At 36.3% G+C, this 18,059-nt stretch overlaps 1 protein-coding gene across 1 annotated transcript in view; it reads left to right on the forward strand.

Annotated features, from left to right (window-relative positions):
* Tbc1d5 (TBC1 domain family member 5) overlaps positions 1–18,059 on the forward strand; it is a 433,073-nt gene that overhangs the window by 248,736 nt on the left and 166,278 nt on the right. Inside the window, 4 exon segments of the mRNA XM_027394567.2 lie at positions 5,463–5,565; positions 15,923–16,011; positions 17,408–17,458; positions 17,557–17,626. Coding sequence (XP_027250368.1) covers positions 5,463–5,565; positions 15,923–16,011; positions 17,408–17,458; positions 17,557–17,626 — 313 coding nt within the window.

The following is an 18,059-nucleotide window of genomic DNA, read 5'->3' on the forward strand; positions in this document are numbered from 1 at the left end:
GTGATACCTCATTGATTTGTAGATCTCTAATTGCTTAGAAGTATAGAGTACTTCATATCCGTTAGCCACCGTGTCTTCTTTAGAGGAATGTCTATGTAGGCCTTGATCTTTTAAGAGTTAAATCTAAGCACAATCGTTGCCCAGGCCAGGATATGCTTTCTCCTACATTTTCTTCTAGTAGTTTCAGTTTTATGTTAACATTTAGTCATTTATAAACAATTTTAGAGGGTTTTGTTTTTGCTTTGTTATTTTATCTCAGGGCCCAGTTTTAATATTTTCCTACAGATATCCAATGTTATCAACACTCTTTAATAAGTGACAGCCATTCTTTCTTCCTTTTTTTCTTTTTTGTTTGTTTGGGTTTTTGTTTTGTTTTTTGAGACGGGTCTTCTGTGTGAGGTGCTGGCTGTCCTGGAACTCACTGTGAAGACCAGGCTGACTTCAAGCTCACAGATATCTGCCTGCTTCTGTCTCCAGAGTTCTGGAATTAAAGGCATGTGCCACTACCACCCAGCAAAAGACTGTTTCTTTTCTCTTTGTATATTCTTTATGTCATTGTCAAAAAAACAAAAGACATTGCTTTTCCTCTGTTGGTCAATGTGTCTCTTTTTATACCAATACTATATTGTTGTTGCTTTGTAATATAGTTTGAAATCATCTAGTATGATAAATGTAGTGTTTGTTCATGGTTATCTTTTGTATTTTGATTATTTTATGGCTAAATATGATTTCTTTATGTTTTTATTTAACATAATTTTTCATTGATTCTTTGGGAATTCCACATTATATATTCCAATCCTACTCATTTCCCACTCTTTCCATGTCCTCATTCACTCTTGTAGTTCCCACAAAAGAAAATTTTTTAAAAAAGGAAAGAAAAGAAAAACATTTCACTTCTCCATCTTTCCTGCTTCTCCATCATCTATTCATTTGTCTTAGTGGCCTTGGGAAGGCAGTGTGTCACACAGTATACTCTTTTCCCCAGTTATACTTGTAATGTTCATTGCAATGAGTTATTGGTCTGGTTCCAGACTTCTGATAAATCATCAATACTGGACCCTCACCAAAACTTCACTCAGCTACCCCACTGTTGGTCATGGAGATCCAGTGGCCATGGTTCCACAGGACCAGTCACTTCACATGCTCTAGAATGTCATAGATGGGGTAAATATTAGAGTGGGCCAACTCAAAGCCCTGGATGTTGGCCTGGGTGGTAACTGAATTTTTTGGTCAGGAGCTTCACCAGGACTACCCTCCTCAGGTGAAGATCAGGGCCATCTCTCCCATGTTCATGTTGAGTGGTGGATGCAACTCTCCTGTGTGCAGGGCCAGCTCTTCCATTGCAGCAGCTGGGTTGGGGGGTGCAGTTTTCCCAGAGCCATAGATGGTTGTGGCCAGCTCTACCACTGTGGCAGCCAGCGAAGGGTGGGACAAGTTCTCCAGTGCCAAGACCATTAGGGCCACCTCTCCCATGGCCCCCATAGTAACATGGGTCACAGACGTCAACACAGACCCCAGCTGGGTAGTACCACAGACCCAGACAGAGCCTTCAGTCACAGCTCAGACCTGGATATCACTTGGCCCCATGTGGCATTGTAGGCCACCATACTAAACTGTTCTTACCACCTTTTCGTCTATAATTCTGCTTCTCTCCACAGTGCACAAACCACTCCTCTTCTCTCCCATTTCTCCACCATGTACCTATTGATCATAGTGACACTTGCCAAAGGTGCACCTGTGGGTGTATTCTGCCCTCATGGGCTTGTATACATGATTTCTTTTACCTGTCATAAATGGCATAGAGGTTTCTTATGATGATTGCATTAATCATATAGATTTCTTTAAGTAGTATTACAAAACTGTCTTCCAATCCTATTTTAATTTTCTGGCCAAGTATAAAAGTGACTTTGCTTGGATTTCAGCTTTTCATTAATCTAATAATCGAATGTGTTGGCAGTCAGTGGTGGCACATGCCTTTAATCCCTGCATTTGGGAGGAGAGGCAGGCAGATCTCTGTGAGTTCAAGGCCAACCTGTTCTACAGAATGAGTGCCAGGAAAGGCTCCAAAGCTACACAGAGAAACCCTGCCTCAAAAAACCAAAATAAATAAAGACTAATTTTGTCTCTACTCCTATTATATTGTGGGTTTTCTTCCCTCCTATTTTCCTACTTGTTTTTTTGTTGTTTGTCTCAATCAGGAACATTTGGGGGGATGGGCTGAGATAGGATTTCTCTGTCCCAGCCTATCCTGGAGCTGGCTCTGTAGACCAGGCTGGCCTTGAACTCAGAGTTCCACCTATCTCTGCCTCCTGAGTGCTGGAATGAAAGGTGTGTGCCACCACTGCCTGTCAATCAAGAACTTTAACATTCTCAATATTAATGTTTTTCATTATCACATTTTTTTCTGAAAGTACTATTGCTTTTCTGTTCTTGCATGAAGTTACAGTTATTATTTATCTTTCAAATTTTTAAATTTTGTTCTATTTGGTCAGTCTTGTATTTATTTTATTCAAAACAAGATTTGCCTTAGGTAGCTGAACCACACTGATTTTGAAACTACGTTCTCCATCCCAAATCCATACTAATCTGCATGGTTGTGTGGGACTCTTAGGAGGACAGAAGAGCTAGAGGCTGACCTGAAGCTTAGAGCTTACCGCAGAAGGTGATAATGTCCATTCCTGTAAGAGCTTCTCTCTGTGCCTGCTCTCTTATGTCTGTTCCTATAAAAAAAAAAAAAAAAAAAATGTCTCTCAGCTTGCATATTGTACAACAAGTATTTCTTGTAGGTCAACATTCTGAACTTGGTTTTTCTTTCTGAGAATCTTAAATCACAACCCTTTTCCTGGAAGTGCCTTTCTCAGCCCTAGGGATGAAGGGGCCCAGTGCTGCCGCTATGCTGTCTGCCCACAAGTACTGGCCAGTACTGATTTCTCTAGGTTCCTTCTGTGAAGATTAGTTCTTTTTCTAACTTATGAAAGAGTACATACTGGTGTTTCTTTTTCAAATTCTTGTGTGTATTTCTTGCTCAGTTATTCAATGCTATGGTTTCAACAGAATTTAAAGAATAAGTCATACTTCTTAAAAAATAAAATATATAGGGTAACATGAAACTTCATGAATGGGCACTTGAACCTTGGAGAGCAGAAGTGTGCGTGCTGCTGCCTAACACATTTTCAGTTGGTTGATATTTACTAAAAATGAATAATTTCAATTGTCTATCTGATATTTAATTCTTGTGGCTCTCTCACTTTTAATCTCCCAAGTGATTAGCATGCCTTTAAATGAAACCATGAATTGTATACAATGTAATTTAATTTTTCATATTTAGATGGCAAGCACTTACTATATACATAATTCATAGACATATGAGGCAAAGTGAGTATAACAGTTTTCATAGTTTTTCCATGATCATTGTATTATAACACCCAAACAGTACTTATTTTTGTCAGTGTACATAGAACATTTCCAAAATAATAGACAAAAAAAATAGTAGTATACAAAATTGTTGAGCCAGCTGATTGATATTTTTCCTGCACCTACTTTAACAACTGAGATAAGCTCAAGTCACAGCATAAGGGAAAGACACAGAGATTTCCTAACTAATATGTGTTGTTCTGTCCGACCTGTAATGCTGCTTTTCTAAGAATATCAGTTTACTTCGTTAATTGTATATTGACCATTTGTCCTGACTGCTGCCTGCAGGTCAAGTGGGGAGATGGGGTATCTGGGTGGTTGTCCCAGTAAGGTTCATGCACAGATATGAGTTCACCTTCCTCACATTCTTAGGTGGTTTCCCGGCCCCCAAAGGTAGAGCCCAGAAACCTGAGTCTAGGCACACCTACACATGAAAGGAAAGTTTAAGATTAAGTCATAAACTCAGGAAGAAATTGCCTCAATTATAAAAGAAATAGGATCTGAAAAATTCTTCCTCCTTGATGCTTAACATAGCTCAACTATAAGCATAGCCTGGACTCGAGGAACTGCTGATACTCACAGTTAGCCAGCACTACATGAGTATGAAGCACAGCACAGCCAAGGTTTCCAAAAGAAAGCAGTAAGTAAAACGGAGTACTCAGTTGTTACTGGTCTTTAAAAGACTCTACTGAAGAGTACTAGCCATTTTCAATAATGCCTTCTGTGCCTCCATGCTCTAGGTAGTAGTAATAGCCTGTGCCTCCATGCTCTAGATAGTAGTAATAAGCCATGCTTATTCAGAAGATAAACAAACAACCTCCCCTTTGCTAAGCCATCCTTGCTCCAGCTAGAAATATGAATTTTAACACAGGCTTTTCTGCTTAGATTTGTGAGTTTTTCATTTCTTCGAATGATATACCATCTCCTTCCTGATATACCCTTCTTTCAGGCTTAGTCCTGCCTATAGTTTTTACCACTTCCCTAATAAGGAATGTGGATTTGCTGAATTGTGTTACTCAGTTATAAACTCAGTTACACCTTTTTTTTCTAAACTTGCCCCACCTTTTCTCATATACCAAAGCCATGCTCTCCTCTGCCACAATGTCCCTTTCTCTTCTCATTTCCAGTTACTCTGTCTGATCCACTGGCCGCCTCCTGTGCCTCCTTATCCTTCTGTCACACTAATGTTCCATATTCTTCTTTACAAATTGTTGACTGAACCCAGTTGACACTTCTAGATGACCTGCCTCCAGCCCTTACATTGTATGTGCATTGCTGTTTGCTCACTGGTTTCTTTCAGTTGTGCATTGTCACATCCCTGATAACTCCTTGAACTCTTCTCAAGCAGATTATCCATCTACTTTTTCTATGGTCACAGTATATCAAAGCACCTTGTGCAGTTTTATGCAGAGAGATATTTAGTCAAGGCTTACTTACTTGTGTTCCATTTAATTCTACATTTTAATCAGATGAAACTGATGGTACTATAATACACAGTTGAAATCCTGCTACCAAGAAAAATAATGACAATGATTATTTTTGAAAACTATTACTTACACAAATAACCTATTATATTTTCAAAATACCAAATGGGGTGACCGGACATGGTGGCATATACCTGTAATTATATATAGTACCCAAAACTGAAACAGAAGATCACCATTCCCACACAAGTCTGAGCTAGTTAGTGAGACCAGATTGTTTCTCTGAAAGAAACAAACAACCCTCTACAAACAGGCTAAAAACAAAGTAACTTCTCAGCCCCAAATAGGTTGACTGACGTTTATTTCTAAAATCATTGTAATTCTGACATGAAATTATTTAAGTATATAAAAAATGAAATGTTTAGTTGTTGAAGGATGTCTTGTTCCTGTGGAATCTAATTATTTTCTTTCCCTTTATTGCCCCTTTTTAATCCTATCATAGTTGATAAAAGCTGAGGTGAAACACTCTACAGACCTTGAACCCTTTTAGAGATGAGCGTCTGGGGATATTTCTGGACTCCTACTTAGTTCAATATGTGTTCGTTTTCTTTTCTTTTCTTTCAGATTTCCTGAAATGCAGTTTTTCCAACAAGAAAATGTGAGAAAAATTCTTACAGATGTTCTGTTCTGTTACGCTAGAGAAAATGAGCAGTTGCTTTATAAACAGGTAATGAAAATATCTCACAGGTGGCACCCATTGACTGAGAATATCCATACAGCTCAACAAATGACAGGACAATAATGCAATCTTTGCTCTATCCAAAGTCCTAACACAGTATTAAGGTAACACTGCTTGCCAGATGGAGAGAGCAAAGAGCATGCATATTGAAACACTCGTTCCTCCTTTTAAGACAGGTTGTCTTCTCTGTGGTGTCTGATCTTCCCTGTATACTTTTGGAGTTCATATGTGATCCCCATCTTTGCAACTACTTTAGTAATAAATCTTTTCAGAGTTGTGTGTAAATACTGTTTCTTTTTTATTTTGTTGTTGTTGCTGTTGTTTTTGAGACAGGGTTTCTCTTTCTAGCTTTGGAGACTGTCCTGGAACTCACTCTGTAGACCAGGCTGATCTGGAACTCACATAGATCTTCCTGCCACTACCTCCCAAGTGCTGGAATTAAAGGCGTGTGCCACCATGGCCTGGCATAAATATTGTTTCTCAGTAGAGCAGTTATTAATATGTGGCATCAGTTGAAAGTAATCAAGACTTCTGTCCCTCTGAAGTGTACCCATAGTAGAATTTGAGAAAGGTTCTGCATTTTTTTTAAGTTTTAAACATTCTTTTTGTTTGTTTGTTTGTTTGTTTGTTTGTATGAGACAGGGTTTCTCTGTGTAGCTTTGGAGCCTATCCTGGCGCTCGCTCTGGAGACCAGGCAGGCCTCGAACTCACAGAGATCCAGCTACCTCTGCCTCCCGAGTGCTGGGATTGAAGGCGTGTGCCACCAATGCCCAGCTAAGTTTTAAAGATTCTTAACTAGATTCTTTGCCCCTGACTTTTGACTCATTTCATTACCAAAGATTACTAGATCATTTTAATTTTTTGAAATATAAATCATTTAATATATAAATCATACAAATGTCTTATTTAAGTTTATTATTTTGCACTATGTATGTATATACTTGAATATTTTCGTTTTCTAAGTATATAAGAGTTCAAATTAAATTCAAAGCAATCAAAAGTTACATCTAGTTGAGTGACAAACTGTAGCTTAATGAAACAGAAAATAACTATGGAAAAGGCAATATTCAACCAGAAATAAACTTTACAAGGTTTTAATATAGCAAAGCCAGGTTACAATTATATTAAGAACTCTGTTTGTTATGGCTTACAAGCTAGACTTAACTCTGGAATGAGCCACACCCAGTTCCATCACATATGTTCATATTAGTTACATCCAATCAGTAGCCATTTAGAATTTAAATTGAAAATGTGCATCTCATTCAAGTGTCTGCAGATATATTTGATAATAAAGTAATAAACAAACAAATAGAAAAATAGTATGTTTTGCAGTGGGAAAATTTAGATACAAATGTTCCTTCTTTCTAAATTAATGTATGATCTCAGTCATAATCTGGCATGTATATCTTATGTATTAAAACTTGCCATAGTACTTTCACATTTAGTGTCTCAAAGATGAGTATTGGGATGAAGAAGCTCCAGGTTATAGCACTCCTATTTGGGTCTTCTGTTTTGTTCCGTTGATCTCCGGGTCTAATTTTGTGTTTTATCACACTGTTTTTATTTACTGTAACAGTATATACTGAACTTTCATGGCATGACTTGATATCTAACATTGCTTTTGCTCAGGATTACTTTGGCTATCAGGGTTTTTTTTTTTTTTTTTTGCATTTCTATGTGAATTTTATGATTTTTACTTTTGTTAGGATGGTCATTTTTATAATATAAATTCCACTAGTTCATGATCATAGAGGGAGGGTGGTCTTTCCAGCATCTAGTGTCTTCCTCAATCTCTTTCTTCAGTTCTCTTCAGAAAAAGACAAAACTAAATCAAAGAAGTCTTCAATAACACATTCTGCACAGAGAAAATAATGTAACATCGTACGCCATCATTTGATGCATGTAGACCAGTCTATTTATAGGAAAGACTAGATAGGAGTATGGAACATAATATTTCACAAGCCTATCAATTACTGAATATGAAAGTAGTGACATACCTGGGTTTCACTTTAAAAGACTTCATTACCCCCTCTACATGTTAAATTCTTACAGAGAAATAATACCTTGCTGTAGAAGGATTGAATATTTAGCCGTATCAAATTTAAGGGGGAAAAGCCTTCAGTTTCATCACAAGCTGTTAAAGCTATTATTTTGTACTAGGTGACACCCCGTTTAACATCGACCATATTGTTAATAGTTATGGGATTTTATTGAATTAATGAGACTGTTATCATGTAGTAGAATGTCTTGCTGAGTTAATTGAAATTGCAGAGATTATATAAATGGTATTAATGAACTTTGACTGCCTGATGTCGCAGCTTTAATAAAGACTGCTTGGTGGGCTAAATGAGCACAGGCAGATAAAAGAACAGGTTCAATTTTGTGAGCCTACAGGCTGTTGAAGAAAACTTTGTTACCTTCATGCTCACAGGCATGGGTTTGGAGTACAGAGACTACTAAAGAGCATGCAGGGGTAACGGTTCTAACTAAGCAGGGATGTGGGTAGGCACATCAAAGTACACATATTAAGAAGGATACATCTTTACTGTGTTTTTTTCAAGTTGAATCATGATTATACTTGATGGATATTTCTCTTTTAAAGTTGTGTGTATACTTGCCATTTCCATCTGCTTTTGTTTATCTGATTATTGTTTTTATTTTCTTTTTCCCCTTGAAGCCAGGCCTTTGTGTGTTGAACTCTCTGTTATTGAGCTCTATCCTTTATCCACTTGTAATTATTAATCAAGTTTTACTAGACTAAAATTTAGGGCAAAAGTAAAAATTTTTCTGGGCTGGTGAGATGTCTCAGTAGTTAAGGGCATTTGTTGCTCTTGCAGGAGATCTGGGTCAGTTCCTAGCATCCACATGGATGCCAACAACTGTTTATAACTACAGTTCCGTAAGATCTGGTGCCCTTCTCTGTGAGCACTGCACATGGTTAGCAGACATCCATGTAGGGGTGAATGACTACTCAACTCATATACATAAAATTAAAACAAATCTTTTTGATTTTTTTTGTGTTTTGTTTTGTTTTGTTTTGTTTTGTTTTGTTTTTTTCCCTGAGACAGGGTTTCTCTGTGTAACAGCCCTGGCTGTCCTAGAACTCACAGGCTAGCCTCAAACCCACAGAGACCCCCCGCCTCTGTCTCCCAAGTGTTGGGATCAAAGGTATGTACCATCACCACCCCACTTAGAATAAATCATTAAAAAAAAACCCCAAAACTAAAAATTTCTCCCAGGTATTTCAGAAATGCTATAGATTTTTTATAACTAAACTCGAAACTTCTGGAAGATTCTCTTAGGGGCTGGAGAGATGGCTCAGCACAGGCTGCTCTCCCAGAGGACCTGGGTTCAGTTCCCACAGTTACCATAGCAACTCACAACAGTTCATAACTCTAACTCCTTTTATGCCTCCATGGGTACCAGGCACACACTTGATGCACAGACATGCAGACAATACACTTATACACATAAATAATATTTTTTCAAAAATGTTGTCTTCATACTGTTTAGAGTACTCTAAATTTTCATTCTATAAAATATACCTTTATTTATTGATTTGAGATATTATAGTAAAACTTCTTTTTTAATATTGTGGCTCAACCTTTTCAATATATAAATAAGCCAGCTGGTAGTTCATTTGTTCAAAGTACATATCCATTGAATTATTCTGGACCTCTAAAAGGATGTCAGGATTTGTGCAAATCATTCCACAATGCTTGTAGGAATGATTCTGAGATACCATGTGTATTTCACAATCTGTGGATGCTCAAGACTCCTATCTGAAATGCAATACTTGCACATGGCCTACAATAAATTTTCCCATATACTTAATGAAATCTCTGTGTTACTTATAATAACTAATATATGTTTTATGTAAAGAATTGTTAAATTGTATTATTTAGAGAAAACGGAAAAGGAAACTAAGATTGGTGTGGATGCAGTTCCTTTCAATTATTTCATATTTTTGTACGTGTATAGATGCAAATATCCCATGTATGCATGTGTATTGTGTGTGTAGGGCAGAAGCTGACTTAGGTGTCTACCTCAGTTGATTTCTAATTTATTTTTCAAGACAGGAACTTCCACTGAACCTGGAGGTAACTGGCTGTACTGACTGCCAGACACACCTCTGGTACTCTGCTGTCTCTGTGTCCCCTGGGCTGGCCTTAACATTTGCATGCATCACACATAGCTTTTTTACATAGGTATTGAAGAACAGGTCCTCATATGTGGGCAACTTTACTTACTGACCCATATCCTCAGCCGTCTCTTGTGATACTCTTTTCAACAAGCTGGTTTTTCAAGCCACAGATGCAGAACTTGGATGTAGAGAGCTGAATGTATATATATATACTTATTCCCACATCTTTGTGTATATACATACTAGTTTATAGCTTAAGCATTTTAATACTCATATTATTAATGTGTGTCTTCTGGTAATGAATAAAGACCACTTGAGGTTAGGAACCAGCCTACTTTATTGTGTCCCTAGCACATTCGGCAGTTGTCATGTGAGAAGCAAATGGCAAATGATATTTGAATGAATGGAACATTTAGACAGAGGAGCACCAAAGAAACTGAACCGTCAGCAATACTTAAAGAAGACGGAAATACACAAAGATAAAAATAATCATTGCTCAAATTTAATATTGTATAGTTTGAGAATTTCATACATGAGTACTTTATTTATATCATTTGTATCTCTTCTCTTTGCTCCAAATCCTCCACTCCCTTTCAAATTTATTATTTGTGCTTATTTGTTACTATTAAATATACACATATGTATATATGTGTATACCACATATGGGTTTTGTTTAATAATGCTCCTATGTTTGTATGTTTATGGTTGACTATTTGGGATTGGATAAAATACAAAGTAGCTCATTCCTGGAGAAAACTGATTTTCTTTCTCATAGCATCCATTAATTGCCTACAGCAGTTAATCATTTGTGTGAGGAGGGGGCTTGCTAAATTTTCCCTATCCACATAAGTATGTCAAGTGATATTATGATTAGTCATGCCTTATTTAGGCAACCATACTGTTGAGATTTCATGGGTGCATCTTCCTTATTAGCTCTAGAAGACCCTCAACAGCAGGCATCCTAACTTCTCCTCTGGCTCTAACTATCTTTCCACCATTTTTCCTAGATTTTGCCCAAGCCTTAGATGGTGGTGGTTTTACTGCAGATGTATCAAATGGATTTATAGACCCCTGGTCTCTTAGTCTCTGGGTTTTTACCATGTGTGATTTTCTGAATAAGTCTCAGAAGTGCAAATGACTCTTCCTTGATGATGGGTTGGGGTTACGCTTACCTTTGGTTATAAGGATACATATTTGAATTAACAGAAATTATAATGGTTTAGGAAAAAGGCAGAACTAGGGTCTGTAACCCTCCACATACATACAGCTGGCTGTCTAGGTTTACAGTGGGAAGTGTGAATTCCCTCCTATTAAGGGGCTTAAGTCCAATTAAATGAGCATTGCTCATCCCCAAGATACAATTGGCATTATTGGATGGACCTTCGGGTATATCTTGCCAGAGTGGCCATTGTAGTTTGTAGTTGCAAATCTGGGTAGAACTATTGATTGCTTTTTTAATCTCTTTGTAACTTGTACCTACCAATACTACTACAACTAGTCTTTCAGAGAGGTTTCCAAGACACTTCCAATTCAATTCCTCCAAGTCCTGTGTCCAACATATGTGAAGTTTTAAGCAATTAGGACTTACCTTCAAGTTCTTGGAAGCAACTATGAGTAATGGCAATAGTATATGCTTTTGGGGCAGCCTCTGTGACTCCCTGACAACTTGAAGGTAAAATTTACATACCTGCCCTTGGAATTTTCTGTTTGATAGTGTCTGACACTTGGAGAAAGAAAGCATTATTACCCATGTGGTGTAACTCCTCAACGCAAGATAACACACATACACACTATTATATACTTATTTTATGTAAGCATATAAAATATGATGCTTCTCTGTGGCTTTTTTCAAACATTCATAGAGTTACTTCTCTCTCCTTCCTCCCCCTGCCACTTTATTACCCTACCCCCTTTACCGGGTTAAAGACTCACACGTGCTTTTCTTATTTCCCCTTTCATAACACCTAAGTCCCCCTTTCTCCCTCTCTAAAGGTCATCCCCCCCCCCCTACTCCTCCTTGGATGCTGTCTGCTTTCCTGGTTTCTATAGTCATTTCAGGCTGTATATTTAAAACATTTGGAGCTAGGATTCACAAATAAAAAAAGAACTCTGAGTCTGGCTTACCTCATTCAGTGTAATATTTCCAGGTCCGTTCATTTGCTTGCAAATTCCATCTTTCCATTTTTTCTTTACAACTTAATAGAATTCTGTCTGGGATATATGCTATATGTTCATTATCCAGTCATCAATTGATGGACATTTAGATTGTTTCCATTTTCTGGCTATTGTGAATAGGACAGCAATGAAAATGGTTGAGGAAGTATCTGTTGAGTGTATGCCAAGAAGTGGGATAGCCATGTCATTTGTAAATCGACTTTTAGCATTTTTAGAATTCTTTGTACTGATTTCCAAAGTGACTGCACCAGTTTTAAATTCCACCAACAGTTGTTTTCTTGATCTTAGCCACTTTGAGTAGGGTAAGTTGAAATCTCAAGGTAATTTTAATTTGCATTTACCTAGTTGTTAAGGATCTCACACAGCTTTAAAGATACTTTTTGGAAATTGTCTTTCTTCTGTTAACTCTGTTCAGATCCATGGCCTGTCATATTTTTTTCTTGACTATGTTTATTGAGCCCTTTATATATTCTATACATTTATCTTCCACCAGATGAATAGCTGACAGATATCTCCACTATATGACCTTCCTTTTAGCTCAATGGATTGTTTCCTTTAGTTTTCTAAGGCATTTTAGTTTTGTGAAATCCCATTTGTCAGTTGTTGGACTTAATTTCTGAGTGAATAGAGTCCTATGTAGAGAGTCCTTTAGTACATCTATCTTGACATGTACTGTCTTTATGTCAGTAGTATACTTTTATTGGGGGTAACTCCTTAATACATCTTGAAATTTAGAGTAGTTAATACTTCAGCATTGTTTTTTGTCTTTGTGTGTGTGTGTGTTGGTGCTGAGATGTGTGTGTGTATGCATTCATGTGTGTTTATTGTTTTCCTTGGGATTGCTTTGGCTATCAAGGTGTTTATACTTTCCTATGGAGTTTAGGAGGTTTTTTTTTTTTTCCTATGTGAAGAATATCATGAGTGTTTAGATTATGATTACACTGAATCTGATTTTCTTTCTGTCGGGACAGTCATTTTCACAACACTGGCTTCACTAATCCTTGTGCATGGGCAGTATTTTCTTCTTCTAGTGTCTTTCTCAGCATCACCATTCAGAGTTTAAAGTTTTCATTGTAGAGATCATTCGCTTTTGGTTTGGTTCATTCTTAAATGTGTTTGTCAGACTTTATAATATTCAAGTCTAGTTTAATAATATGCAATCTAATGGAATACCAATTATCTTTGTTAGGTTTCTTTTGCTGTGATAAAACACCATGGCTCAAAACAACTTGTGTAGGAAACTTTATTTCATCTTCTAGCTTGTAGTCCATTATCCAGGAAAGTCAAGGCAGGAATCCAGGTCAAGAACCTGGAGGGAGGAACTGACGCATAGACCCTGGATTAGTGCTGCTTACTGGCTTTCTCCTCATGGCTTTCTCAGCTTGCTCTCTATCAAGGACTACCGGTTCAAGGGTGGTATCACCCACATTGGTTTGGGCCTTCCACAGCAATCATTCATTAATCAGGAAAATGACCCACAGGCTTGTCTACAGGTCACTCTTTTGGAGGCATTCTCTCACTTAAGAGTTCCTCTTCCCAGATATGTCTGATTTATGTCAAGTAAACAAAACCCTCATAGCACAGCAGTGAAAATGTATGGGGTAAATATTCAATTTGTAATAAAGATGGCATTTTAGTACTCTTAGGAAAAATTAGATATTCACCTTATGATATAAATGAAAATGGAGTATTTATTAAATGAAGTAGTTTGATTGTTTAGAAACTAATCATGTCAGTCTTCCCTGATAAAAATGATCCCACTTTCAAGTGAGTGAAGAAATAACTGAAATAAAGGAAGCCTTCTCCTACTTAATCTTTACCTCAGGGAGGTTTTGGGGGGCATGAAACAAGCAAGCAGAAAATATCTGAAACATGGTTTATTATAGTGATATTAATTTCAATGTGTGATGGCATATCAAAATTGAAAGAAATAATAAACAATGGATTTATTTTAATAAAAAATTAAATAGGCTTAATATCTTTAATGGTAAAGAAGTGTTACAGACTTCAGTAGGTCAGACACTGTGGAGATGACTCAGATGTTACAGTGTTTGCTGCCCAAGAAGTCCTAAGTGCATATCTCCAGAAACCATGTCAATGATGGATGGATGTAGAGGTCTGTCTGTAATCTTAGCCTTGGAATACAGACATAGGGATCTCCCACAACCTGGCTAACATTGACTAGCCACATCTTAAAGCCCTGTATGTAACTGTGAAATCTTGTCTTAATGAATAAACTGGAAGAACAATTAGGATAGATGTAAACCCTAAGCCTCCACATATGAACATATGTGTTATTAAATGTGTATTAATCATGTTTAATTGATTACAGTTAATACATGTGCACATGTGTAACCCATCCCACACTTACGAAAATAAATATATACACACCATATACATACATATATATATAATATATATATATATATATATATATATATATGGCTTTAACAGTTGTTATTACCCAGAAGTTCTACTCTACTTTAAAGAATGGTTTTGAACAAACTATTAGAAACGGTCAAAACTGATACCATCCAGGTATCTATTGTAGTTTTTAATTTAGTGTTAATTTGGTATCAGGGCAGTCTGTCTGCCTGACTTCATTCTCATTTTGCTTTGCTTCTCTTACATTTTCTACATTAAGTAGGTAAGTAGATGATGACTCTTTTAATTAAATTTTTGAGAACTTTATAAGTGAGTGCTAATTGTATTTATATCCATTTCATCCTATCCCTTTTAACCCACAGCTGTCTGATTTTTCAGGGTTTCCCATGCTTTCTCAGGGTTATGTAAAATAATTTAGGTGTGTATGACAGTTTGTTCCATATTACATATTCGTAATGAGTCACTCTACAACTGTGTTACTAAATCATTTGTATTTGAGACTACAGGCAATTGATGAGTGGAGTCTACTGAAGTGATGTCATACACTCTGATGATATCAGTGTGATGATGACTGGTTTTCTGAGACAAGCATAGTCTGTCCTCACAACACAGGAAGCTGCCTCCCTTTCTACCAGCAAAATGATCTCTCTACTCTCATGTTTCATTTTTCTTCCTGTAAAGTTTATATTTTCTCTCAGTTTTTAAAATAAAAGATCATTTTTATCTGTTAAGGAAAAAGAAAGTGGTTATTTGCTTATTATAAGTTGCAAAAAAATTACAAACTGTTTTGTGTGCTAAAGCATGGCATTTATATTTAAAATACCAAAATCTATATTAATAAGGCTAGTATCTAATCTAACAACCTCAAAGCTGAAGTAACAACTAACATTTTGAGGGATTTGTGCCTATTTGTGTGATCCACTGTTGAACACTAGCATAAAAGAAAACATTTTAACTTTGTTATTGAAGTTAAACCTCACAGAGAAATGTGAGGTTTCTGATTAAACATGTTCAAAATTATATTGAAAACTTTGTTTTCTGTCATACTTGCTAAAGATTGTTTCTCTTTATTATCCAACATTCCTAGCTAGCTGACTTCAGCTCTTCCTAAATCTACAGGCATCCTAATTTGGAGCCATTATATAATGAAAACATTGGGTGTAATTTCTTATGTCTACAGTTCTTCATTGCCCTTAGTGCAGATCTTTACACTGTAGCTCATGATTATAATTTGCATAAGTGAAATTCATATTTATGAGTACAGATCTTGAAGCAACTGACAGGTGCAAGGTTGTCTACCATGCCAATTTATTGTTTGTCATGTTATTTAAAAGATAACTGCTCCCTATATTTTCAAGAAGAATACATGCTCTGGTTGAATTACAATCAAATTCTAAAAGTAGATAGAAGTCATTTTGTAGCATTCCACTCTTATGCTTTTCTATATAACATGAACACCTTTGTGGCAGTGATTGTTTGAATGTGTATGTACATGTTGAAAATGTCCTTTTACACACATGAAGCCTTGGGTTCTATCTCAAGCACTGTAACAAAAGAACAAAAGCATCTGACTCAGCTGCTACTACCTACTAGTGTACTCTTATTATCTTTCCATTCATTTCTTCTGACCCTATGTTACAGGGTATGCATGAACTACTAGCACCTATCATCTTTATCCTTCACTGTGACCACCAAGCTTTTCTACATGCCAGCGAGTCTGCACAGCCCAGGCAAGTTGTTACATGAGTTTGTGTGTATTTTCTGCCCTCAATGTATCTTTTGTTATGTTAAATCTCAAATATTTTCAAATTAAAGCTACTTCAGTTTTGTTTTCTATGAATAATTGGTTATGAGTCTGATCCATGTTAAATTCTAATGCTGGTTTAGATTTATAGCAAGTTTTAATCATGTCTTTGAAATGTTAAGACTGTGTCAAATGATGACATAAATGGACCAAAAAGGAAATGTCTGTTGTCCTTTTAAACTGCTGATAGTGGATAATACTCAGGCATGCTGTGCTCTAAGTTGTCACTATAGTTGATGGGAACTTTCTGTGTTAGTTCCCCAGCAGCTCTGACTGAGCTCAGTCCGTAATGGAGTAGTGCTGCCAAGGACACTACTCTGGGAAATAGAGCAGCCTTTCATGAGACACTTTCAGTTAGTCTTTCTTCTAGATGACTTTTGTAATAGCCCTTAACTTGTTAACTGCTAAAATTTAGCTTTCTAATTTAAAACACCAGAGAAGCAACTAAGAAGCAAATTATGATTGGTGAGCTATAGGGTTGTCAGGCATTGTCAAGAGTATCCAATCTAAATGAATTGGATAAAAAAAATACCTGCTGAAACCTGACACATGTCTGTATGACCCTTCCTAGTCAGATGTATGTTCTCTGTTTTGCTGGACACTGGCCCAAATTATATTAACCTTTGTCTGCTAAAATATGAATTACTGGCTGTATAATGTATAGTTTTCTAACTTTATTGATTTGATCAAATCTTGACACAAGTGACTTACCTTTTAACTGCCTTGAGTTACTCTATAGTCTCATGAAACTAGTCTTGAAATCATATTTTCATGCCAGCTTTATTTCTGTCACCGTTGCATGTATTTTACATGCTAGAACATAGAGGTGATTGGAGGTAAATTCAGAATGAACAGACTGTGCTGTTTTAATCCATTACAAAGTAGAATGGCATCGAGTAGATTTACTAAAGGTTCTGTTGGTGACTAATGGATGTTAAGATGAAATAAGAAGGCAATAAAACATGTTTTGGCATTGCATGCTCAATCAGTAACTATAGTTGTGTTTGTTTTGAAAGAAAAGTGATATAATGTAGAGTTAAAAATTTATTCTATATCAAACTTACTCAAGGAATATAGTGTCACTCTTTCCATACATTATTTGGAATAACTAGATGGTTAATGCATTGGGACCCAGACAAGCAAACAACTTTCTGATCTTTATAAAAAACAGAATTTTGTTTGTTACTGGAGTTGACCTTGAAAAGCCTAACTTTTTAGCTGTAGATTGTGTGTAAGTTTTCTTATGAATGCAAAGTATGGCAGAAGCTACCTTTACTAGAGTTATTAAAATTGATTGCTTGAATTGTCTTCTTTTTTTTAAGTGAGGAAATGAAAATCCTATTGAATCCCGAGTATCTGGAACATGATGCCTTGTAAGTACTGTGACTATTGCTTTTTCTTTTTAAAATAAATACTATCAGTACTTTAGTGAAGATTAAATATAAAATTATTTTATTTTTCCAATTTTTAGTGCAATGTTCTCACAGCTTATGGAAACTGCTGAACCTTGGTTTTCTACTTTTGAGCATGATGGTCAAAAGGTAACTCTTACAGTACAGATGTCTTCAGTACATTTGTGTTATTAACAAATCTAGTCAATAAGAATGTACACTAGAATAATTAGTTATTTCACCATAATATATCTGTTCATTTTTGTAATAATATGTAAAAACACTTAGGGTGTAATAGTGAATCTTGGTATCTATAACATATTCTAATAATATTAGTAGACAAATAAATACAACATATAAGAAAATAGAGCCTTTCCTTTGTAAATGCATATTACTCATGCAGTAATGCCACTTCCAGTTATAAAATTATTATAAACTTTTTAAGTCTATTTTGTCTTTTTGAGATGAGGATTCAATATGGAATGCTGGCTAGTTAGTAACTCATAGAGATCTGCATGCTTTCTTCCCCCTCCCATCCTCCTCCCCAGTATTGGGATTAAAAATATATACCACACCTAGCTAT

This window comes from Cricetulus griseus (assembly GCF_003668045.3).
Source record: "Cricetulus griseus strain 17A/GY chromosome 1 unlocalized genomic scaffold, alternate assembly CriGri-PICRH-1.0 chr1_0, whole genome shotgun sequence".
Lineage (NCBI taxonomy): Eukaryota > Metazoa > Chordata > Mammalia > Rodentia > Cricetidae > Cricetulus > Cricetulus griseus.